The 24747-nt window shown below is 42.1% G+C and overlaps 1 protein-coding gene across 1 annotated transcript in view; it reads right to left on the bottom strand.

Annotated features, from left to right (window-relative positions):
* Nucleotides 1-24747, bottom strand: part of COL4A2 (collagen type IV alpha 2 chain) — a 145975-nt gene that overhangs the window by 100149 nt on the left and 21079 nt on the right. The window contains exon 4 of the mRNA XM_059827104.1: nt 2111-2191. Coding sequence (XP_059683087.1) covers nt 2111-2191 — 81 coding nt within the window. The remainder of the gene's footprint in view (nt 1-2110; nt 2192-24747) is intronic.

The raw sequence follows: 24747 nt of genomic DNA, 5'->3' as shown, positions 1-24747 counted from the left end.
TGTGGCACCCGAGATGGACAATCATTGCAGAAGCAGGCTCTGACAGACTGCCTCCGGCACTCTTACAAGTGCAAACACGCAATACGTCTATTGTACGTGTAATGAGTCACCTCAAACAGAAAATGTGTGTCGTGCCAGATTATACAGAAGTTTTGTGAAAATAAATATTCCCATTGAGGATTAGCATGAGACCAGAAGCTATGCCAAATTTGACTAGTCTCTAAAGGCCAATCTTGTTCCTTAAACCAGATGTTTAACAGAGGTTGTGACATCTGAAGAGACCAGCAGACACAAAATACACGCACTGTATGCTGACTCAGAATGAGGTATATCATTTCAGAGCATTAAAATACAATTTTTGCAGTGGTATAAAATTCTTTAAATCACTTTCCCCAATACTCCTTCACATCTTGCACAATTAACCACAGTAGCAAAATATAATTTACATTTTGTAACATTCTCCTTTTCTCTTTTTTAGTGTCTATTTAAAGGGAGGCCGGTGTGATTAGTTACTGGGGTTACTTACTTCTCTGAGATAAATCAAAGAGTGAGAGTGGTGAGCGAGCACATAAAATCTGCCCTTCTCTTCCAATCTAGATATTAAGCAACTCACAAGGAGCTTCTCCTCAGTGGCACCTGACTGATTCTCTACTTTGGTAATTTAACATTTTCAGCTTTTCTAACCTATGCAATTACTTTGTCTCTTGCACACTTGGCAACTTGAAATTAAGGGTTATTCAGTCAACAAGGAACATGAAAAATATTTCAGTCACAAAAGCTGGTAGTTTTTTCATGAACTCCAGTGGAGAACAAGTACATCCATGCTTTGCTTTCAGAACCAAAAAAAAAAGACACTGAAAAAAAGACATAGAAATATCATACTTGAAGCTGTTTCATATGGCACTGGTTTTTGTCTTTCAGTGCCCTTAGAGGGAAGTGGCTGGAGGCATTTGCCAAACTTCATGTGCTGGATGATGAGGATAAGGCAGTGACAGCTGGAGGGAGCCCCACCAGAAGCTGTGTCTCGGGGGAGGGCTTGTTTGTCCTCAGCTTCATCAGTTTGCCATTAGATTATTGTAATGGAAAGCAGACTGTGAACAGATCATGGTCAGGGGATGGTATTATAACCATTACAGTCCTCATGGCATGGTAACCCAAGGATCATCTGACTTCCATGGAGACATCAGGACTTCTGCTGTAAACAAGACTGTTCCTTGCCTCCCACCTACACTATGACTTTCCTACCACCTCTTTCTCCACTCAGACGTGGAGTCAAGCTTGAGGAATGCAATGGGAATGGGAACTGATGGTCTGCTGTGTGGAGGGAAGGCAGAGAACTAAAAAACCTTATGAGGTTTGTGATAGCAGAAAGAGCATATGACCTGCTGTCGCATCTCTTGCCTGACCTATTCTTAGAGATGGGTGGATGGAAAAGGCTGAGTCACCGTCTCAGCTGCAGAAGACCAAGCTGTACAGAAGGAGCCTGCCAGCCAGGGCTCCAAGCCATACAGGATAGGAACTGCCCTATTTCTCAGAGCTCTTTGCGGCAGGTGGCTAATCCCCTCCACCCTGTCTCCCTTCCTCTGCCTCATTCCGCACTACTCCCCAAAACAAAGAACAGAGTACCAGCAACAACCTAACACCAGAAGTCCCAAGCAGTTCCCTTCCAGCAGGGTTTTCAGGTTTTGCAGGCCTGGATCCCTTCTGCTTTAATGAAAATCACAAGCGTGAGGTATCTATTCATCAGATACCATTTTGTTAGAAAGACTTCAAGAATGTTACTGAGTGATTTTGTCCATATTCATGTAGCACTGTCACATAATCCAGTGACGCTCTAGCACATAGCGTCCCTAGGATTCTGATCTGATCAGCTTGTCAGGGCCATCAGGTCCCTTGGCCCTGATCTTTGAGAGAAGAACATGCTATATTTCATAACAAATTATTTCTTCAAATCTACAAGCTCTTGAGGAAGTAAGATGAAACAATAATAACTTTTTCCTGAAAAAGAATAACTTTGAATATTTTTAGCAGTCTGATGCAAGTCCACCTATAGCAAACAGCGTTGAACTAGTACCATCAAGAGCGTTTTACAGGAAAAAATGTTACTTACACGGCTTCCTTTTTCAGGGAAACACTGACATCCTCCACTGCAGTCTCTTCCTCCACATGGTCCCGTGTAAGTCTTCCCGCCCTGCAAACCAGAACACACATAAACCAAATTGTTAAAAGGTATCAGCTACAATACCTGGCACAGGACAATAAGCTTTGATTAGCAGACTCGCTGGGAACTTGCCCAAGCAAAAACCAGGATCAGATCTATGAATTCCAGTTGAAACCTCTTTAATCTGTGCTTAGAAGCAGCCGTGAGTGGCTCTCCGATTCTTGGAGATCAGCATCAAGAAATATAATGTTGCTCTATTAATTTCCCTCCACATTTTCAAAACATTGCAGCTCCATGCTGAGCAAGTATCTCACACATCTTTTTGACACATGCAACAGATATCGCATCACAGAAACGCAGCTGTTTGGATTCTTCAGGGACATGGACTAAGTCCTAGGTCACAACGCAGCACATCCTTCTATGCATGCTCTAAATCGTTGCTATATTTTAAAACATTTATGGGTGGACATAAAGGAAGATGTAGGTATCATGTTCAAAACCATAAGCCAAACTCCTACCCTCTCTTCAATGGTTGCCTATTCTGGAGGCACCTAAAACTTGCCAGCAACCAACCACTGTGACCTAGAAGTCAGGCCTAGATTAAGTAGATGGCTGCAGTTACATCTCTCCTGCCTGTCCAGAACCACCTTGGCCTGGGCTGCAAATATATGGATCACAAAATACGCACCACTCCATGCAAATCCTTGGATGGACTTTAACAGGCAGGCCAGCTCAGATTACACCTAGCACACACTGCCTGCACGAAACGCAGCAGCCACAGTCACTCTTGTTCAGAAACTTGAACAGCAGAGATGCTGTGCATGCTGTGGTGTGACTTCGATAACTGTAACTTAATAATTAGGAATACTGTGAAGACCAGCCTGCGGCCCACCTAAGCCCAGGGTTTTGAACTGATGAAAGTGCCCCATCGGAAAGGAGAAAGGGATTTCTCGTCACTGTTTCTGAACCTGGTTTGTCCCACAGCAAATAATTAATAGAGCCAGAAGAAAAAGAGAGAAGGACTGAAGTCTAGTGGCTACAGGAAGGATGTCTTGGAGCCACAGCCCCTCATTCAGGGCGGCTGCTAATTTTCACGTGCACTGCTCCTTAGATAAAAACCTCAAAGCACCCCAGCTGTAGGGTACAGAGCCAGGCTCCATGTCGCTTGCTCCCCTCCTGGCTGGAAGAACGCTGAATCCTTTGTTGCACTGTGGCAGGGACAAATGGTCCCTTCATCCTTCCTCCCTCCTTCATAGCTTGAGCATGTCATCTCTTGGAAGGGGGATGACATGGATATAAACAAGCCTCCAAAACAAGATAGGTGCTCTCAACTGCTGTGCTGTTGCTTAAAAAGGCAGTGATGCTGCCGTTTCTGCCTCAGGCTATGACTCAAGGAGCTAAAACACAGAGAGGGACCAACACTGCCATGCTTAGCATTTTTCATGTAGCTCTAAGCAATCCCCTACTCAGCACTTGGGGTTGTTGGGCCACATTTCTCAGGAACCCACTCCTGCTGTTACACGACCGAGAAAACACAGCTTCAGGCTTTGGATTTCTCCCTGGGAGCCAAATGAATAAAAGGTATGGAGCAGGTACCAGGCATTGCCTAAGTCCTCCTTTGGTCATATTTGTACAACAGGCTCTCAATCTTATGGGAAACAGTAATACAAAGTTCCCAAAACAAGTTCTTACACTTGTCATGAGAGGGTTCATGTCTGTACTGTAACTATTTTTATATATTAAAATACTTTTCTTTCAGCTTGCTATTTAATTCTCACATATAATGAAACAAGTAGGCTTTTCATACTGATAAAACAGGTCCATAGAACTGAAACCATGCCCTGAGCTATTTAAATGTTAGGTGTTTGATTCAGGAAATTATTTCATGGATGTAACAGTGCTCTACGTCATGTTATGAATGCTGCTTTATGTTTAGACTATTGTGTAGAGGAAATAATAAGCAAAGACAGTTTTATAAACCCCGGTAGCCTGCTCAGGTTGGTCTGTCTTTAAGTTAAATGTCTTGATGGTCACAAACTCACTATCACCGTGGTTTTTTCTTATTAAGCTATTTGCAGATGAAATGTGCATCTCTGGCTCAGTATTCTTCATTTCACAGTTTCCCCCTCAACCCCTTTTTGGAAATTAAGAATAGTTCTATTTATTTTTATGGACACCATGCAGATGTACGGCCTGTGTGAACATCTTCCTCTGCAGGATGCAGGTCTTCATTAAGGAGCAGCGTACTAAGCAGTGCAGCCATCAATAAGAATCAACTCTGAAATTTTAGAGAGCTGTTTTGGTTGGAGCTGTAAATGCAGCATATCCCAGCCTAACAGTAACAGACTGACAGATGCAGTAATTTTATCATGTGATTTTTCAATTACGCCTGCTGAGAAAACAACAAGGAGAACAATAAGTTTATTTCTTTCTTAATTAGCAGAGTGACTCTAAATTTGGTAAACTGTTGCTAAGGAGAAAATAGAGTATGAATCAGAACTACGGAAAGATATTTGTGCACGTGTGGAAAAAAAAAAGGAGGCTGCTAATACTTATTTCTATTGGAAGTTCAAGGTCTATTGTTTGTGTACTATCCACCATCCAACATTTTAATTTGCATGCTGTAACAATACCAGCAGCTAATGTAGGGACACAATTGTTTTCTTCCACAATTTTAGGAAGCTTTTTTTTTAATTTTCTCATTTTATGTCCTTCTATGCACATAGATTCTTTAGATAATGAAGAGGAAAATCTGGAAGAATTCTCCAAAGGCAGGGAACATAATGGGAAAACATTTGAGACCAGCATTAATATATCTCTTCTGGATTACACTTGGCCTCTCCTCATTGCTTAATTTTCACTTTTTCACTTTTTGACTGCTAGCAGGACGACTCTGGGAGCTTTTAGTCACATGTAGCATTTCCTACTTCATTATCTATGAATGTTTATAATTTCTTGAAGACAGACCATTGCGCTATCATTTAATCTGACGTTACTGGGAAGTTACAGTATAAAACATTCTGATTTAGAAGTTTTTGAATGTTAAGAAACAAATCTGTTAAGGATCCTTGTAAAACTTTGTCAAAAACAATTATACATATGGGCACACAACTGAGATGAAGGGAAATCAAATGGACATGTATCAGTCAGTAATTAGTATGCAAAAAGCCCAGTTTAAAATTTAGCGATGGACAATGTAGTTTTAAAGTACCGCAAGTATTTATTTCCTGAGGAAAACAGATTTCTGGGAAAATAACACCAATGGTGACATCCTAGTGTAGTTGTCTTGATCTGATACAGGTGCCTGGAATACCTTTTTGGTCAGTGAGGCGTACAGTCCGTCCTAGGATACAATTCACCCCATCTTGATACTGGTACCTAAACTGCTCAGCTGCATCTCTCCCAGAAAGTGCCTACTGCTCTCTCTTAACTGTAAAGGTGGGTGGAAGTGACTAACTTACCTGGAGACATCCACCCACTGTAGAAGTCTAAGGACAGGGAGATGAATCTCCTGATCTGCTCCATGTGCAGTTAAATGGTGAAAACTGTGTTTGCAGCAGAATGATATTCCAGGATCTGTGCAACCAAACTGGAAGAGTGGCAACGGCCCCAACTCTGAAGTCGTCTGCTGAGAAAACCTTCAGTTCCAGGTCTTGCTTATGTTTTGGATCATCCTGAATTCCACTAATTACTAAAATGTCCAGAGTCTAGGCAGAGTCTAGAAATGGGGTTTATATAATCCAATTTAAGATTTCTGTGATATAGGCAGAACATTTGGCCTGCTATTACAGACCATTCAGAGAATCTCATCAGAACTATTTCAGACGTCTGAGATAAACCCCATCCTAGAAGGGTGAGGGGATTAGAAAGGTAGCCTAGGGTAACTAGTTGAGATGTGTCTACAGCGCAGGTATTCAGTTTCAGGTGAGATAAATCCTACACTAAGTGTCCAGATCTCATTCTCAAAGCTAGCTGTGGCCTCTGATGGGAACACCAAGTGTGAGGAAAACTATTTAAAAGCAGACATATGGTGCAAGCACAAAACAGCTTATACCATTGCAGTGGTATGCAAGCTCTGTGTGTAAGGCGAGGTATTGCTTAATTAGAATTAGGTTGGGAAGTCAAGGCTAAAGTATGATAATTCTGTCCAAAAATATGTAATATAAAAGAAATGTAACCAACATGAACCACAGGGTCAGAAGGCACCCTTTGGAGGCAAAGCTGTCTCATTTAGCCAACTGTAAGGGTAAACTTGCCTAGGTAATAGTGTCAGAAACACCAACTTTTGAGTATAATAAAATTGGGACCAATAAGAAAAAAGTAACTAGGAGTAGGTTGTTTATTTGGGAGGAGTACAGGCAGAGAAAAGGAGGTGCAAGGGTGGTAAAAAGGTGGTGGGGGGAAAAAAACAGAGGAACAGGGTATTCAATTAGGTGAAGAACGAAGATGGTGAGAGCTAAGAGCAAGAGCAGGGACAGCTGCAGGCAGTGGTGATGCTGACCAGTGGGCATAAGCCCACTGGGATCCCCCTTGGGAGAGCCCACAGGCCTCTCCACCAGGCATGTCCCTGGAAGACTTGCTGTGGGAGGGTGGAGTAAGAAGGGATAAACTTGTAAGGAAGGATAGGCTTACACCTGAATACCAATTACAGGAGGAAAGGCAACAGAATTGCTACTCAATAGCCCTTTTGTGCGATTTATAAGATTTCTTTACAGTAATTTTGTATGAACACTAATACTAACAATAAGCAATAGAACTGTAATTCAATGTTTCTTGCAGTGATGTAGTTCTGAATTAATACTATTAATAACAGTGGTGTGTTACTTAGCCAATTAAAATATTGCTAGGTTCTTAGAGTGTGTTCTTTAATCAGCAAACATTGTAAGTTACGTCTGGCATCTCCAGTCTCAAGGGGGAGAGTTGGATTTGTGGAGTAAGACCCCTCTACAAAGCTTCCACTTCATCCTGGAGGCACCAAAACTCACTGCCCATCTCCTCCTCCTCCTGCCAGCAGAAGGGCAGTTTTGCTTCTGGTCACGCATACAAATACGTGCCACCCCAGCCACGTTGTGTTCCAGCCAACTCACTCTGGGATCTGAAAACCAGGCAGAAACTACCACACATGAAGGGCTGGAGACAGACCCCCAGCTCTGTGGGCAAGTGGCACAGATCCACCTAGGTCCACAGTGTTCAGAGCGAGGCATCTCTAGAGCAGGCTGGCCTTGCAGACACCAGGACAGAGCAGTCCAGAACAGATGAATATCTGCGATTCACTCTCTGCCCTCTTTTATTTACCAGCTTAGATATCTCCACAGGGCCCATATGAGTATGTCTAGCTGATGGAGCCTGACCTACTGGAAAATGTGGTTACAGCTCCTTTATTTTTAAAATAGAGCTGGAGACAATGATGGGATAGAGGAGGACTGAGCGGAGCAGCTTTACTCTGCACCCTTCATTGCACACAATAGCGCAACAGTCAGCACAGTCCCTTAGGAAATGGGAGACCTAATTGCAGTTCTCTGACGGAGAAAATCAAACACACACCTGCCCCTGGGAAAGCTTTAACCAGAAGGCTGCGAACTAGGCTGGAATGGATGGAGAAAGGGAATGAGGAAAGCAATAAACAGAAAGGGAGAAGAGGGGCTTTTCCAACTCCCCTTTTAACATTGTTGGGTCACTGTGCTGGAATGAATATAAGATCGATGGTTCGAGGAACGTGAACACTACTTAAACACAAGCAAGAGAAAACATGTAAGTAAGTGCCATCTATGTTTGCAAAGCTTGTATATTTGCCTAGTGTAAACACCTTCTCATTTTTATGTATGTGAAATAGCAAGTATAAAATGTGGGCATCCCAACACAAAACCTTTTTTTTGCCTTCTTGCTTTCTCATAATTTTTTTGTCCCAAACCAATATTACTTATGCTAGTACATCTTCAGCCAACAAAAGACAACTTCTCTTTTGAGAATTCATAGAGTTCTGCTTCTGACTTAAATGCAGTTTCTTTCAGCCCAACTCTTAAAAAAGTGAGAAACATACAGGCAATTCTCTTTAAACTTTTCTGCACATTAATTATTTATTTATTACTAATCTTGGTCATGTTTGTGTAATCATTATCTCTGCGTGCCCATTCAAGTACCTTCACTTCAAGGGTTGGTATTCTGACAAAGAACAAAGGCAACCAGAGGACAGACCTCAAAGTACAGTTCTATGAGTACAGAAACACCAGGAAATATAAGCCATTTCCTTACATGCAGCTCAAAAAAAATTACGGAAATCATAATAAAAATATTGCAACCTGGAATCAAAAGACTCTGCACACTGACATTTTCTTTGATAAAGTTTTAGAGGTTGCAGTTGTGCCATTAACTTCTGACCTGACAAGCCCCACTCTGTTCTCTCCATCAATTGCAGCGGTCCCTCCAAGCCAGCTAAGTTCCACCAAGAGAGGTTTTAGAAGGTCTGGGAGCTTGCTGAAAAGCTGAACTACTACTGGGGGTGCTGACATATCTCATGCTTCTGCAGTGTGGCACCCAGGAGCACATTCGGGTGCTTCACATGAGACTGCAGCCTGGAAGTCCCAAGGGGACTCCTGGCACACCTGTGAGGCAGCCCTCTGTGTCACTGCCAGGGAGACCAGCACAGCCCACACCTCCAGTATGGTTCTCTGTTTCCACGTTTGACCTTCAGCTGTCGAAACTCACATTAATTTCAAGTTTGGTTTATAAGGCCCTGACTTAGAAACTTTAATATTGTGCTTCCTTTGAAAGAAAGGAGAAAAAAGTAAAGTAGGAGTATGATGGGGTACTCCTGCTGTTGATGAACCAGACTAAGAGGAGCTTCACTGGTTTCAAATGTAACCGAACAGTTGTATTTGCTCAAAAGCAGCATTTTAGTCCTTGAAGAGTTGAAAACATTTGTTGCCTGCATGCCAAACTTACTTCTCTAGAAACATCTATAAACCACCATTCAAAGCAAGCATGGAGAGCACTATCAGCAGGGGAGGCCTGGATTGCCCAGCATCAGGCTTGATCTGGAAAACGCTCTGTCCCCAGAGTTACAATGCCAAAGAAGGAACCATCCATCTGAAACTGCCTGCTTGCAATCCAGCAGCTACTAGAGCCCCACAGTAAGACCACTGTGAAGACCTTAATTGGCGAGGGAAAGGGAGAGATAAATTGGCACATTCAGAGAGGAAGGAAAAGATGTGGGTGTGGATCCTCTCTCCAAGTGCTCTGAGAATTATTTTGCTGAGAAATAATTCTTTCTTTCATATTTGAATGCGAGCCGGAACCTTTTCTAGACTGGATACATGGCAACTGGAGTAATTTAGTGCGTGACCTCAATATCATATGAATGTTTACACTTCCCACCAAAAGTAGAGGGAGCCATGTATTTACACATCCTTCAATGAGAAAAAATCTGGAGGAGGAAACTGGTCCCAGGAGGAACACGAAGAGACTTACCAGCTATACTAAGAAAAAGCTGGTCTCTTAACAGCTGCCTAATGCAGTCTTCCCAATGCAATGAGAACAGCAGTGCTTGTGAAAATCAATTCTGAATTATCGATTGGTGTGGAGTTTCAAATGCCAACTCCCTCTTATGATGGGGTGGACAGAAAAAACTGGGAGGCAGGTCACCAAGCAAGCAAGCAGCTTGCTTTGGTTCTGAGTCCTGATGGGCATGGGAATGTCAGCAGAGGAGGAGTATCCAAAAGTAGCACTGCTCCCAGAGACTGGGATGCCTGTGCTCGATGTTTGGGGTGAGGGAAGGAAGGGCAAGAGAATACAAAGTCTCTGATGCTGAGAAGACCCCAACAGACAGAAACTTGTCTTCTCAAGTGTCTCTCAGCAAGTATGTTGAAGCCAGCAATGGGAAACATGAATTCTGTACCTCTCAGAAGTTAAGCTGTAAAAGACTTTCCTCTTATGGGCTGGCTTGTGGCTCTTGATTATACGAACTTTCTGGCACGCGGCCTTGATTTGAAGGCTGCATAGTTTCATTTCAAAGTGAAAATTCACAGCTCCACGCATTCCCTTTATTTGAGGTACTATTTACCATCTCCTCTTCAAATGAAAAAGTTCTCCTGTCGCAGTCTTGAGACACTGCCTTGTAACAACTGCAGAAGCCAGACATGATACAGTGTGAACCTACCCGACACATTTTCATAAAAGCATTTCTAATTTTGTAGCTTTCATCCAAACACCTATTTACCCAGCAAACCAGATGGAATCCAGAAGGAGCTGCTGTGATACAGTAGGCATTAAGAAAAAAAAAGTAAGGTCTTTAAGTGGCTCAGTCAGAGAGTAAATCTTAAAAGCTGCCTAAATATACAGTACAGATATTTGAATAACTGTCCACGGGTCTTGCCCACTTGCCCAACATGAGGTTGTTTGCAAACAACACACTTCTGAGCAAACAGCGTATGACATGACATAGTTTTCTGCCAAGAAGTCAGTGTATGGGGGCCTCATATTTTACAGGTAATGAAGTTCGATTCAGCTGCATTTTGCCTTTTTTTCCCTCAGAGATATATGTTATCCTAAGAAAGGGAGTAGAATATAAGATGGGAAAATCCAGTTAAAACATTTTAAAATGTCCAACAATAAAAAATAGTCACCACTATTGAAAAATTCATCACTCCTGCTTATTTTTGAAGAATCTGTAGTGCCATGGGAAAGGGAATCCTAAAAAGCAGCCACGGGTCTCTGCATGAATGTGCTCCAGCTCTCAGGAGCTAATAAAGAAGGGTTAAGATGCAGAGGGCTTTTCCTAGAACAAAATTGCATCCAAAGGAGGAAGAACTATGTCCTCTGGCACTTCTCTATTTGAGACAGGTGAGTTAGGTGCATAAAGGAATGACAATTTTTGTTTTAATCATCAACTAAGGCTTGAACATGTGCTAGCAAGACAGAGATGATGCTACAGGCAAACTAAGCTCTTTGAAGAGTGTGCAGCCATGGTTGAAAATATCTCTTACATCTTACAAAGGGGTGTTACATGGTCATCAGCTGACACCTATGGCCCACAGTGATTACAGAAGGACAATAAAAGTGTTGCTCATGGGCACTCCATTTTCAGTTTTACCAACTTAAGAATCAGGTTTGCTTGCAGAAAAAAGCCCCACAGATATGAGTCTAGTAAGAGTTGGAAGCTGGAAACGCATTAATAAAGGTAAGCAAAGGTACATACATTAAATATTACTATTAGTTAAGGCAAGCCCACTGGCTTCCCTGATTATAATGAGAACTCAGACACCTTGTGAATATGTAGATGCCTAAATTTTGGTGACTTCGTATCAACTGACTCTTTGTTCAAATGGGAATTTTTAGCTAAATCTGAGAGAAAGGTAGAAGATGCAGAAGTAGCTGAAGGAAAATCTGGATTGTTAAGTTAAAATTTGTTTTGGTAACTTGTTAAACTTGATTCCACCTTTGCAAATGCATGCTTTTAGAGTTGCATAATATTTTAGTCTATTATCTTTTCTCATGAGACAATAGACTCTCATCTAGCATCCAACACGGCATTTCTCATCTAAAAGGATGGTGGTCTTCAGAGTAAGAGTGCTGGGTCATCTTAACATGAGCCCTTATTCCCAACACCCCATCCCTAGAAATTGAATGTATCTCCACAGAAGCTACTTAGGTGGTTTTAAAAAGTAGTATTGCAGGAGTCAGAAGAAGTGTTTTCTAGTTATCAGTGATGAAGAAAGCACTTTGACTTGGAAAAGTAGATGTAATCACTTGTTAGGGAGTCTGTCATGACAAGCTACACTGAAAGGCACAGTTTGTTTCTCTTTTAATTTTTATTCTATTATTTTATTTGATACAAACCACTGTGCATTTTATATTTGATGTGCACAAGTGTAAAGGCTTATGCAAGGCATGAGTTAATGGACAGTGTTATCACCTCATATGTGTAGTTACACTGCACAGTGGATCAAAAATATTTTCCATAAAGGAAATAAAGACACTGTCAGCCCTTAATCTGAATTTGGCTTTTGTCCAATATCTTATATTACTGCAACAAAATCCCCCTTCCCATCCCTAAGAACAGAAAGGCATTTGTTCACATGCTAGAAGCATAATAATGAAACACAGCATCCACTCATTAAAGTAGCAATTTCTATATTTAACTACTTTTAGTTTCAGAAGTCTAGTCATTTTCAGTTCTGGAAAGACATCCAAATAATGATATCATTTGCTTCAAACAATAGAAAGTCTGGATACTATTCTATATATGGAGATTTTTTTTTAGTCTATTTATAAACCACGCCAGTTATTTGACCTGTCTAGTTTACTCACCTACGTAAATTGGCAGACTCAGGAAACTTACTTAAGAACATATTATTCTTAGTGATTGGTAAACCTTAAAAGTTGCTAAATTATACTTCAGATATGCATCCAGTATTTCTGAAAACTCATCTGCACCTAGTACACTAAGAAGAAACCAACCTGCCAATGTAGGAAAGATTTTTACTTTTGAACCAGCAGCAGTGCAATTGCATTAGCCCTGCTCGTGGGGAAAGGACTGATAGAAACCAGCCATACAGCTGTTTGCATGGCTGTATTTTCTATATTTGTTCAGTGCAGTGCAACGGTGCCAGGGTTTCCTGAAATGTAAGCATAACCACTGAGATTTTATCCCAGTTTCATGATTTCTATAATTATTTAAAAACTCTTGATTGTGTATGAACTGCATTTATAAATTGAATTAGTCAGTTAGTTTTCCTCTGAAGAATAGCTGTTTACAGCTGTAACCTGCTGACCTAGTTCTTATGCATTCAGAGATCCTGGGAGGGGTTTTTTTCATCCTTGGGAGGGGTGAGGTTGGTGACAGTTTCTAATGGCCTTTTTTAATCCTGTTATGCCTACAGAATCAAATACAGCAGAGAGAGAAAGAGAGCTGAGTTAAGTTCTTCATGCAGAATTATTTACTAAATTGCAATTAGAAATACATACCAAGAACTGGAAGTATGGAGCTGTCACTGAGGGCATGATTTGAAAGGAATGGATTTGCACAGGTTTATCCGTGATGGCACAGATTGACTGACACTGCTTTTATCATACATGCTGATGGGTAAGTCTAATTCAGTATAACTCTTACAGCCCTGGCTCAGTTTTCAGAGTTGGCTGTTAGACAAATGACTGTACTGGAAATATTAAATGTGGAAATTTGCTATGCAATTTTTCAGAACTGCTTCTTGGGACTGGACTGGTATTTCCTTAAAAGTAAGAAGAATGGATAAGAGATTTGGAAACTGGAAAAAGAACTGCATTTGATGATCAAGTGTTTACTGCTAACTGCTTGGTCAGATGCAACACCCACCATTTCCTCTCTATTTCAGTCAAGAAAAAGCCCATGAGAACTAGCTTTCTTACTGACCCATTTCACTTTGCAGTTTAGATTTCAGAACTTAACCTCCTCCCTGAGCCTTCTCCTCTCTGCTCCGAGTTGATCAGTGTTGCCACTGGTAAAAGCCTTGAGTAAAGCAGATTTTTATAGGGGGTATACCAGATAAAGAAGGTATGTTAGAGGATCTCATATATCAGGACTACATGCAGACCTCTGTGAAAGTTTTGCTATTTGCATCGGGGTCAAGGCAGGCAATCTAAAACACAGAAAAAGGTGTTCAGAAAAAAGATCGATCTCTTCCTTGTGGATATAAAAGCTGATAGTCAACTATTAGTGATAATGTCCTTTCTCACCCATATACTTTTGATTAGCAAAATGTCTTAATATATTTTCTCAAAAGAGAAGAGAAAGGACCTGCAAAAGCTCCTTTTAAAATACTTTTTATTTATTTTTTATTATTTTGATTTTATTTATTTATTTTGCAAATGAGATGTCCCAATGCACCTAAGAAACACCTGAAAAATTAAAACTGGATAAGCATTATAATTCATGCTCTTAAAACTTACATGATGTATTTCAATTCCCACTTCTACCAAAAAGCTGGTTTAGTCACTTACCTACTCAGGTGAGAAAATCTATAGCTCAACATAATGCTTATTTTGTGTATTTTCAATCTGTAGATGTCAAAATCTGAAACCTGGAAAGGCCAAATTAATTTCTCCTTGATACTAAAAAATAAATAACAGCCATTTTTTTCTTTGGCTGTTTTTTCATCCTTCACACCCACTTCTCCATAAATTTTAAGGGAAGGGTGGCAAGGGCTTTTTGGGGAGAGGTTCAATTTCTTTCAAAATATCCAATTGACTATACAAGAATACTACCACAGCCACGTGGTGAAACATTGGCTCAGAAGAAGATAATGTAGAATTTGCATTTACCCAGAATAAGAAAGGGCTCATCTTTCCCGTATGTGCCACCGACTTGTGTCTTACAACCTGCTTTGGTTCAGTTTGGCAGCTGGGCTGATTTCTGCAGTGTTGCAGAACTGAGTTGAATGCACTTTCCCAGAGTTGCACGATGAGTCACTGGTTCGGCTTGGTCTAGGACCCAAGACCTTCCTGCCTTCCAGTGCCCTTCCCTAACCAACAGACAAACACTGTCTGCATTGCTGCAGTAAGTCTTGTGGCTCAGTCTCCACACCAAAAATGCTCTTATCACAGTACAAACAACTAACATACTGAGATGATAAACAACCACATATCAAGCTTCTTTAAACTGACTTAAGTGATGTCATTTGGCTTCTCTTTCACATCCTTTCTCATTATATGCTTGTCTTTTTGCAAATAGATCTACAAAAATGTGGAAATGTTCATGCCCTGGCGTAGAAAACAGACAAGAATAAAGTAAGGAATACACCTATAGTTAGTTCACTGTATCACAAATGAGATGGGCTTGACTCTTAGAAGAGGTAGAACAGGCCTCGCAGTGCTCATCAAGCTCAAAGGTAACTGATGCTTTATTCAGAACACTTTTCCTGTAAAAGCTGAACACCCCACCTAACTCAGGAAGAATAACTATGAATTAGAAATCCAGCAGAGGCAACCAGCAGACTGAATGTATGTATTCAGCTTTGCCATAAGCAGCCTTCTATGAAACTCCTCATCGGTGATGTCAGTTCAAAATGCTGATTTTGAAACAGAATGCCCAAAGCCCAAGAATGGGCAAGTCTATGGGGCCTGATGGGATCCACCCAAGAGTACTGAGGGAGCTGGCAGAAGAGCTTGCCAAGCCACTCTCCATCATTTATCAACAGTCCTGGTTAACGAGGGAGGTCCTGGATGACTGGAGGCTTGCCAGTGTGACGCCCATCTACAAGAAGGGCCGGAAGGAGGATCCGGGGAACTACAGGCCTGTCAGCCTGACCTCGGTGCCGGGGAAGATTACGGAGAGGTTCATCTTGAGGGCGCTCACAGGGCACGTGCAGGACAACCACAGGATCAGGCCCAGCCAGCACGGGTTCATGAAAGGCAGGTCCTGCTTGAGCAACTTGATCTCCTTCTATGACCAGGTGACCCGCCCAGTGGATGAGGAAAAGGCTGTGGATATTGTCTACCTGGACTTTAGTAAAGCCTTCGACACTGTCTCCCACAGTATTCTCCTGGAGAAGGTGGCGACTCGTGGGTAAAAAACTGGCTGGATGTCTGAGCCCAGAGATTTGTGGTGAATGGAGTCAAATCCAGTTGGCGGCCGGTCACAAGTGGAGTCCCTCAGGGCTCAGTTTTGGGGCTGGTCTTGTTTAATATATTTATCGATGATCTGGATGAGGGGGTTGAGTGCTCCCCCAGTAAGTTTGCATATGACACCAAGTTGGGTGGGAGTGTTGATCTGCTCAAGGGTAGGAAGGCTCTGCAGAGGGATCTGGACAGGCTGGATCGATGGGCCCAGGCCAACCGGATGAAGTTCAATAAGGCCAAGTGCCGGGTTCTACACTTCGGCCACAACAACCCCATGCAACGCTACAGGCTTGGGGACGAGTGGCTGGAAAGCTGCCCTGCAGAAAAGGACCTGGGGGTGTTGACTGACAGCCAGCTTTAAAATGAGCCAGCAGTGTGCCCAGGTGGCCAAGAAGGCCAACGGCATCCTGGCCTGTATCAGAAATAATGTGGCCAGCAGGACTAGGGAAGTGATCATGCCCCTGTACTCGGCACTGGTGAGGCCGCACCTCGAGTACTGTATTCAGTTTTGAGGTGCCCCCCACTTCAAGAAGGACATTGAGGTGCGGGAGCGTGTCCAGGGAAGGGCAATGAAGCTGGTGAGGGGTCTGGGGCACAAGTCTTATGAGGAGCAGCTGAGGGAACTGGGGTTGTTTATTCTGGAGAAGAGGAGGCTGAGGGGAGACCTTATCTCTCTCTGCATCTACCTGAAAGGGGGTTGCAGAGAGGTGGGTGTTGGTCTCTTCTCCCAAGTGACAAGTGATAGGACAAGAGGAAATGGCCTCAATTTGCGCCAGGGGAGGTTTATGGTGGATATTAGGAAAAACTTCTTTACTGAGAGAGTGGTGAAGCATTGGACCAGGCTGTCCAGGGAGGTGGTGGAGTCACCATCACTGGAGGTGTTCAAGGAACATGTGGACGTGGCATTGTGGGACATGGTTTAGTGGGCATGGTGGTGTTGGGTTGATGGTTGGACTTGATGATCTTACAAGTCTTTTCCAACCTTAGTGATTCTGTGATTCTGTGTGATCTTAGAAATACTTTATCAGCAATGGTGTGGAAATAACCTGGAACTGCAATGTTCATGTTAAAGGGTCAGAATACTGCTCCAAAAAAAAAATCCAAGCTCTATCTCGTTTGCGTCCCTGAAACTTCACAGAACATATCTCATGCCTCTGCTTGGAACAGATCTTCAGATTAGAGACCAGTAATGAGACTGTCTATGTCTTGGGCAGGTATCAGCTTATCAGGGCAGCGATCAGGTCTCTCTAAGCTCTGAAACACAAAAACCCAGTGGCTTTTCCTGACATAAGATGCAAGACTCCGCTAAACTCCAAAGCCTGGTAGAGGAAAACAGCTCTCCACATGTAGACTGAGGAATTAGGACTCTAGTGAATCATTACCACAATCAACCATTGTGAAGGCTGTTCTCCAGGGGCCCTCTGCTCTCCCCACACAAAGCCACAGCTTCATTTTCAGGCATCAGAAGGTAACAGAAAAATCACATATTTGTCTTGTCTTTCTTTTCCCTCATCGTGGAAAAGTCAGTATCTACACTATATTTTGTGAGCACGATAGATCTCAAACGCAGTAAGTTTCTGGAAGAACTCTGCTATTCCTCCCCTCTTAGCAGAATCCTCTCTCACCATTTACTTTTATAAAAGAGACTCAATGCTTGAACTGCTGAAAGCACAGTAAAATAGCTTCATTGCTGCCTCTTCACTAGATCTTTCCTTCTGTGTTCTTTTTTTCCAGCCTCTAATAAATTACTCCACTTGGTCTTTGAAAGGCAGGTCTTATTTATGAAAAGGTAACAGTACTGACACATGCTGGATCAGTAATGAGGTTTTGAGTCCTATCACACTTTGTCAGCAACAGCTGCTGTTCACAGATGGATCTCACTAAGCACGCATTTGAGAGGCTGAGCACTGATTGTTCAGCGCCTGCAAGCTGCATAACTAGAACCTCATTTCTCCGTTTAATGAGATGAGCAATGGTCCCCAGAAAATTCCCACACTGTGTTTATATTGCTTAGTTTGAAATCTCTTCCCTTTTGTATCCTGAAAGGTAAGAAGAGGGTTTCCCTAGTTGTCAGATCAGATCCTGGAACCTGTTTAACTGAATTGGAAAGAAGCTAAAACAAGTCTTGGAGGCATTTACTCCAAACCTCATCCTTTTTATTTCCTTAGTGTGTACTTACACACACGCAACTGTAATTCGTTTTCCAGCTGTGAAGTATAACAGTTTTTCTTCTGGCTTTTTTTCCTTACTTTTCTGTTTCTTCTGATGAACTGCGTTCCACTCAGGCAACTGTTTCTCAGTAGCAGGAGATCCCAGATCAGCCACTACCTTTGTTTCAGTTTCAGTTTTGCTGATGAAGTACAATCTTTTAGCACAGTTGGACCGTTTCTCTACAGCTCCCAGTTTTCATGGCACCAACTGTTCACACAGTCTATTCAGAATATTTATTCTGCAGTTATTTCTGATAACTCAAGCATAATATTTCAATTTCCCCAGACTTTTTTGACTGCTGCCCATTATCCTCCATATGCACACACAAGCTCTCTCCTTTCTGTAGAAAACCGGATCATTTGGAGAACTTCCTAAAGTAGGTAACAGTCACACTAACATTAACCCTTATTTTGTGGCATTAGTGATTCCTGCTGTCCACTCTTATGCAGAACAGTGGCCTTAGTAGCTTAGGAGAGTGGTTCTTCCTACTAGTGTTCATGTGCTTCTGTATTATATGCAAGCCAGATTTTGGAGTCTAGGTCACCACTGATGCAGCTAGGCAAGATACTAAGAATACAGGCATGACAAAAACAATCCTTGAAGACCTTGGTATGGTAGTAATAAAACCCCTTATGGAGAAAGGGTATCTATAGTAACAAATTTCCCAGAAATTCTTGTGATTTTCTGATGCCCTGCTTCTTCTCACTCATCCCCCAAAACTATCTCCCATTGCAAATAACCTGAATGGTCTGAACTCAGTTGTCCCACTAAATCCAACCATATCCCTTAATCATAGAAACTGAGCCTCTTGTTGCATACTGGAGAACTTCATCACCATCATAAAGTGTGTTGTCCTTGGCTGTGAATTCCTGCTACTATGTGAGCTAGGATCCCATGGCAAATGAGTAACATTTTTCTGCTTGTTCTGTTTTTTGTTATCTTTAGGTAACTAAGAAGACATTAGTTCTTGTGTTTTCCTCATTAAGCCACAGCAATAATATGCAAATCATGTAAAAAGCTACTCTTAAAATCTCACAGTAGCAGAAACCCTCATCCTCCACACAAATTTATTATTTAACTCCTACAGACCCAAATCCCAGTATGCTAGTCTTTGTACAAAGCCACAACAACTGTGACTATTACCCCACAGTGGTAACAGTCTCTCTCCTGTCATCTTTTTCTAGCAACAGGGGACCTAGATGAAACATGACTCACATGACTGAAGACATCAGTTTATGCCAGATGCTAAAAGAGTAATAGGATGCATTACACAAACAATTTTTGAGTCTTGTATTTTAATCAAAAATACGAGTTACTAGCCACCCCTGTTTCCTATTTTATCTTTTTTTAACAATTCTATGCTTTCAGGGGGAGAGCAGTACAGTGCTGACACGCTTTGCTGTGTCTATTTTGCTAGGAATAGCTGGCACAGCTGGCAAAAGGGAGGTTAACTTACATCTCACTTCCCCCCACTCCCACCACCCCCCATCCCAGGAAGGCAGTGGAAAAAAGGAATTGTTCTTCTGAATTGCACATCCGTCCCTGTCTCCTCCTGGGAAGAGACAGCTATTTTTTATCTTGGCTGTTTTACATCACTGAAATGTGAAGGGACAGTTTGAAGGAAGGAAATCAGAGAAAAGACAGAGATACCTCTATGTTTCAGAGCACTGGAGGGAACTGCTGCCTACATACCAGAAGAGGGGTGGAGTGGTTGGTGGTGGTGGGGACAAGAATGCTGTAGGTAATGATGAGCTAAAAAATATCCACTGACAGAAAAAAAAACCACAACTGTTTTTGGTGAAAATGAGATCTTTGATCTGCTATCTGCTCTTTATACTTTTTAAAAGGACATTTAAATAAATACCTTTACAGTATTTCAGTCTGCAAACTTCTAGTCAACAGTGATTGTCCTCTGAGATCCTAACGAAAAGATGTGTCTGCCCACATTATTCATGCCTCAAAGATAGAAAGGAAAGAAAAACATCCTTTTTGCACTATTCTAGGACATACCACCCCTGGAAATAGGGACTTATGGATAAATCTAGTATAAATATTGTCATTTGGTAATACTTCCACAAATGACAGCAGGCTTAATTTAGCCTTCCCGCTGAGGATCATAAATGAACACACGGGTTCTCTGAGAAGACACAAAGAAATTTTAATTATCCCATTTAGGAGAAGCTCTGTTTAAAGGACGCAGACTTGAAATACATGACTGGCAAACTTAAAAAGATCTGGAGTTAAAGATAAGCACCCAAAACTGAGAGTACTTATCTGAAGCTTATCTGGACTATTTGATGCTCTGCAAAACTGTACCAGAAATCTTGTACCAGCAGGCCTTCTGTGGTAATTTCAGAACTTCCTTTCAGGCTAGAAACTTGATCTGTTTGGTGGCAATTCCTCACCTCTGGATCTTGCGTAACCCTGAGAGCGTGTCATGAGAACATGAAAACCAGTAACTTAAGAAACTCCTGTCATGGAAGTGCTAAACAGGCGTTTCAGAACTCAAAACTCCTCATGCAGCTATGGGAGCTTGGACCAATTCAGCCAGTTTCTCCTGTGAAAGCAGATGGTCTGAAGAGCAGCCCTTTCCCAAGAACGCTTGTGCACAGCGAGCCTTCTCCACAGCCTAGAGAAGGAACACCATCTGTTGGCATCTGTTAGCGAGGGAAGGGAACAACAGAGCAGGCTTTATCAGGCTTAATTGAACATTTATTTTCTAGCATTTTGGGCCTTTGTGTTAAAAACAACAAAGTTAAAAAGTGCAGAAAATGGTATGCACAAACATGTTTGCAAAAACTTCGGTAACTTTCCTGGGCTAAACAGTGGTCCTAATAAACCGCTCTGGTCCTGAGAAGTGGAGAAATGCATCTACGTGGGGAAAAAGATTCCAAACAGATTATTTCTTCCTTTCTTTTTTTCCTTTAGGAAAGAAAGAAGACTTAATTCAGTAAGCCTGTTCTGCATGGCTGGGGCTCTGCGTGGATTCCTGCACCGCTGCACTTTCTGTAAAGGACCAGAATCACCGCCGGGATGGCTGCACAGTAGCTGGAGAGACCAGAGAAGGGAGTAGTCAGGAAGCTGGTTGCCAGCACAGCAGTCACAGCCAGCAGCGGCACCAGCGACTAATGGCAAAACCCGTAGTGGAGCTCAGCACGGCAGAACACGTGCAGGGATTAGGGCCGGAGCAGGTTCTGCTGCAGATGCTGCCCACCCCCTGAGAGACCTGGGTTCCTGCGGGCTGGGGGGACAGGGGAAAATGGCAAGACACCGCAGCCATCACCCCCAGCTCCTGGAGGATGGTCTGATGCTGCAAACATACTCTGTGATGGCAGTTTTGCCTCCTGCTGTGGATTACTTAGGTTTTCCAAAATGACGTATGATTAATTGGGAGGTAGAAAGAACAGGGAAGTGTAAAGATTTATTTATTTAGGCCGCTTCATTTGATTCATTGTTCCTGCGGAGGGAAGTACTGCTCAATAAGAGAGCGTAATTTAGATTGCCAGATTTCTGGGTGGAGGCTCAAACTGGTGCAGTTTGTTTGGCTCTGCAGGGTGGGTTGGTTTTTTTTTTTTTTTTTTGGTAAGGAGAGCTACTATTTATTCTGACCTATACTGCTTCTTGCCAGAGAGGTTTCTCTCGCGTTGAATTCTCTGTTGGGTTAGACATCAGTCTACCTGAATGATGTGGGCAGACAGGGACCTCTGAAGAACCAGTGCATACAAGCAGGTATCAAATCTAGAAGCATAGCTATCTTGTACATAGATGGATGTGATGAAGTGTAACTTATCACTTGGATAACTCAGCCAGGAAAGGCTGCTGTTGCAATCACATTGTCAAATTACACTGCTGCCAGCGGAGTACCTCTATGCAAAAAATACAAACTAGGAACAGCACAGGCTTTGCCTTTCTGGCTTTATCCATAACAGAAGCTCTTGTCAGCAAAACGTATGTGTGTAATCCACAGATGGCTGGATTGCAGACCTGGCTAAAGATTGCTTAAATAGACCCTTACACTTAGTCAGGTGACTAAAAGGATGCAACTGAGATGGCACAATGCAACACTGTCCATTACTTCGTAATAATAAGCTTACTTGTAAATATTAAATGCCATAATAGTATTACTCAAGTACATGCTTAGATATGACATGGTTTTGACTGAGTTTTTGGTTTTGAGAGAGATCACATGAACTATGCTAATTTATTCTCCATATTAATTCAGATACCTTGCTTTTTAAAAAAATCATTCCTCTATTTTCCTTTTTGGAAACAAACTCCAGTGAAAACTGAAATTCCAGAGGACTTTATTCTTTCTGGAGAGCTAGCTGTGAAAACATGCAGAATTTTCTGCTTTCCCACAATAAAACTTCCTTGGCCTCTAACACCAGAACTATCTGTTCCTCCGAGTGCAGAACACACTAATAAAATATTTATCGTCTAGGAAAGACATTGGCAGTGTTTTTCATACCATCTGCATTCTGACTCTGGGACTTCTCAAGAGCTGAGTAAGGGTGCTGGCTTGGACAGATTTCAAAAACTGGGCAAAGAGTGCTTGACATGCCACGGGAGGTGAAGAGTCCGTGAGCTGAACCGTTACTGACCTCCACCATCGCAGTGCACCTCACCCCATGTCTGCAGCCTGGACATCACGGTCCAGCTTTGATAAAAGCATCCTCCTTGCCCATATTTCTACAGTAGGTCCAAAAGCATTAATTATTTCTAATTTGCAGTGCTGAAACTGTGTTAGTATGTCGGTCACTCTGTTTCATCCTAAAGAAGCTCTGTTTCCATAACGTAGTACCTGTGGCATGTATTTTGTGGCGTGGCTCAGTCCCAGAGCTCAGGACATGCACTTTGCATTTGCTCGCTGCAGGGCAGATGTCCATCCTACCTAAATAACTCCAGCTGCAAACTGTACCATCTGAGGAACTGATCAAGATCAGTACTACCAAACATTTTCATTATGCTTGTTTTTAACAGCACATTATGGTTCTTCTAGTAATTCTTAAGCTGAAAGTTCAATATAGTGCCTAAAAATGCATTTATATGCTTTCTGCTACTGTTTTTTTGTAATTCTTGGGCTCATAAATAGCAAAAATTAATTGTGTGTGGTAGAGGACAGCAACTACAGTATCAAAACACATAAAAGCCTTTGATCAGCCAAGGCAAAGTCGGGAAAGATTATTTATTCTGGTGGTTTGATTTTTTTTGTATTCAAACAAAAACGCAAACTTGATTACAAAGAACGTTTTTCCCAACTTCAACTACATGTTTTAGCTTTATACGGTCAGGTCAGAAAACATTACATGAATGCAACATACTTTCTATGTAAATACAAAGCGTAGAAAACTTCAGTATCAAAATGGTCGATCACTTGAGTTATTAATTTTTTCTTTCTGAGTAGGAAAAAAATGTTTTTCAGATATTTTTCCATGAAATTTACTAAATATGTTTGAAACGTGCCTTCCTTTCTTTTAGATTAAAAGTAGCCCACACGTTCAGGAAAATAGTAGTAATAGAAAGGTCAGGCAACTTTCTTTTCCATGCTTCCATACAGACTCAAGGTGCCCGTGCTCCGAGCCTCCTCTGCCTCAGGGAGGCTTGCCCAGCTCTGCTTTGCTGGTCAAATCTGATAAGGCTGCGGGTTGGACTGACAGGACCTCAGGCCATGAAGGCCAGCAAGGCTGTTCCAGCTGTCTCCCCAATACAGCTGGAGCCTGCAGACATTACTGCTGCAGCACAGCCTTCTGCATCAGATCGCTAGTCAAAAGCAGAGGAGCATCAATGGAATATGAAAGGCAGTTTTGGTATCACTTTGCTATCTGATTTCATTGAGGCTCTGGCCTTTCCATGGAGGACTTCTGACTTGTTTCACTAAAATCCTCTCCTGCCCTGAACTTTTTTCCTCCTGGCATTCAACTGCTTCCTTTCTTTAGGACATGGCAACACCTACTGCATGAGGAAAACAGGAGGTACCACAAGCAGTGTGTGGAGCAGATTCCTGGCTAGCAATGCAGAAAAAGAACATTCTTCACTCACTTGCTCATTTGCAAAAGAGTGAATACCGCTGAGAGCTCCCAAGCCTCTGTTATCTCTGTGACTGATCCTTGGTGAACAGCCGGCAGCAAAATGAACTTTCCAGGTTGGCTGAATATCAAATAACTGTGGGTTGCCTGGACTAGAGAACAGCACCATTACCACTTATCTTGTTATGACAAAACGAGTTAGCATATTCGTCATTCTTTACTTGATAAATGTAAGCAGACACAAAGGGTATGTAGGGACATAACATCATCTTCTTCCATTTCTCAAAAAGAGCAAAGCAAAGTATCTTCTCTGTAAATGCACCATATTCTAAAATTAGAAAAACAAAGACTGCAGAAAGGTTTCTCGGACTTCGTTTTTTAATTTAATAATGGAAAGAACGGCTCCCTCCATCCTTCATGTTCTCCTACATGCCTAACTGTCAGTAGGTAGATGGGAAAAGAGTTGTAGTTAAGAAACAGGGAGCTGAGTTACAACCAAATTAAAAAAAGAAAGAGAAAGAGGAGCTACTGAACTGAAAGAAACTGAACTCCAGTGTTAAAGTAATATTACATGGGGGGTTCCCAGACTTGCTCGAATGATGGCAACAACTCTTGCCTTCACAAGTGGGTGTATCTATTCTTTGAATTCACAAATGAGTTTGAAATCACAAATTCAAGCCTGTCCAATCACTTCTTTCATCCTCCTGTTATATACGCTCGCTCCCATAACACCCTAGCTCCAGCATCCCCAGCCGGAGC

This window comes from Gavia stellata, chromosome 1, assembly GCF_030936135.1.
Source record: "Gavia stellata isolate bGavSte3 chromosome 1, bGavSte3.hap2, whole genome shotgun sequence".
NCBI lineage: Eukaryota > Metazoa > Chordata > Aves > Gaviiformes > Gaviidae > Gavia > Gavia stellata.
Note: the sequence above shows the minus strand (reverse complement) of the source record. Positions and strands in the feature narration are given on the sequence as shown.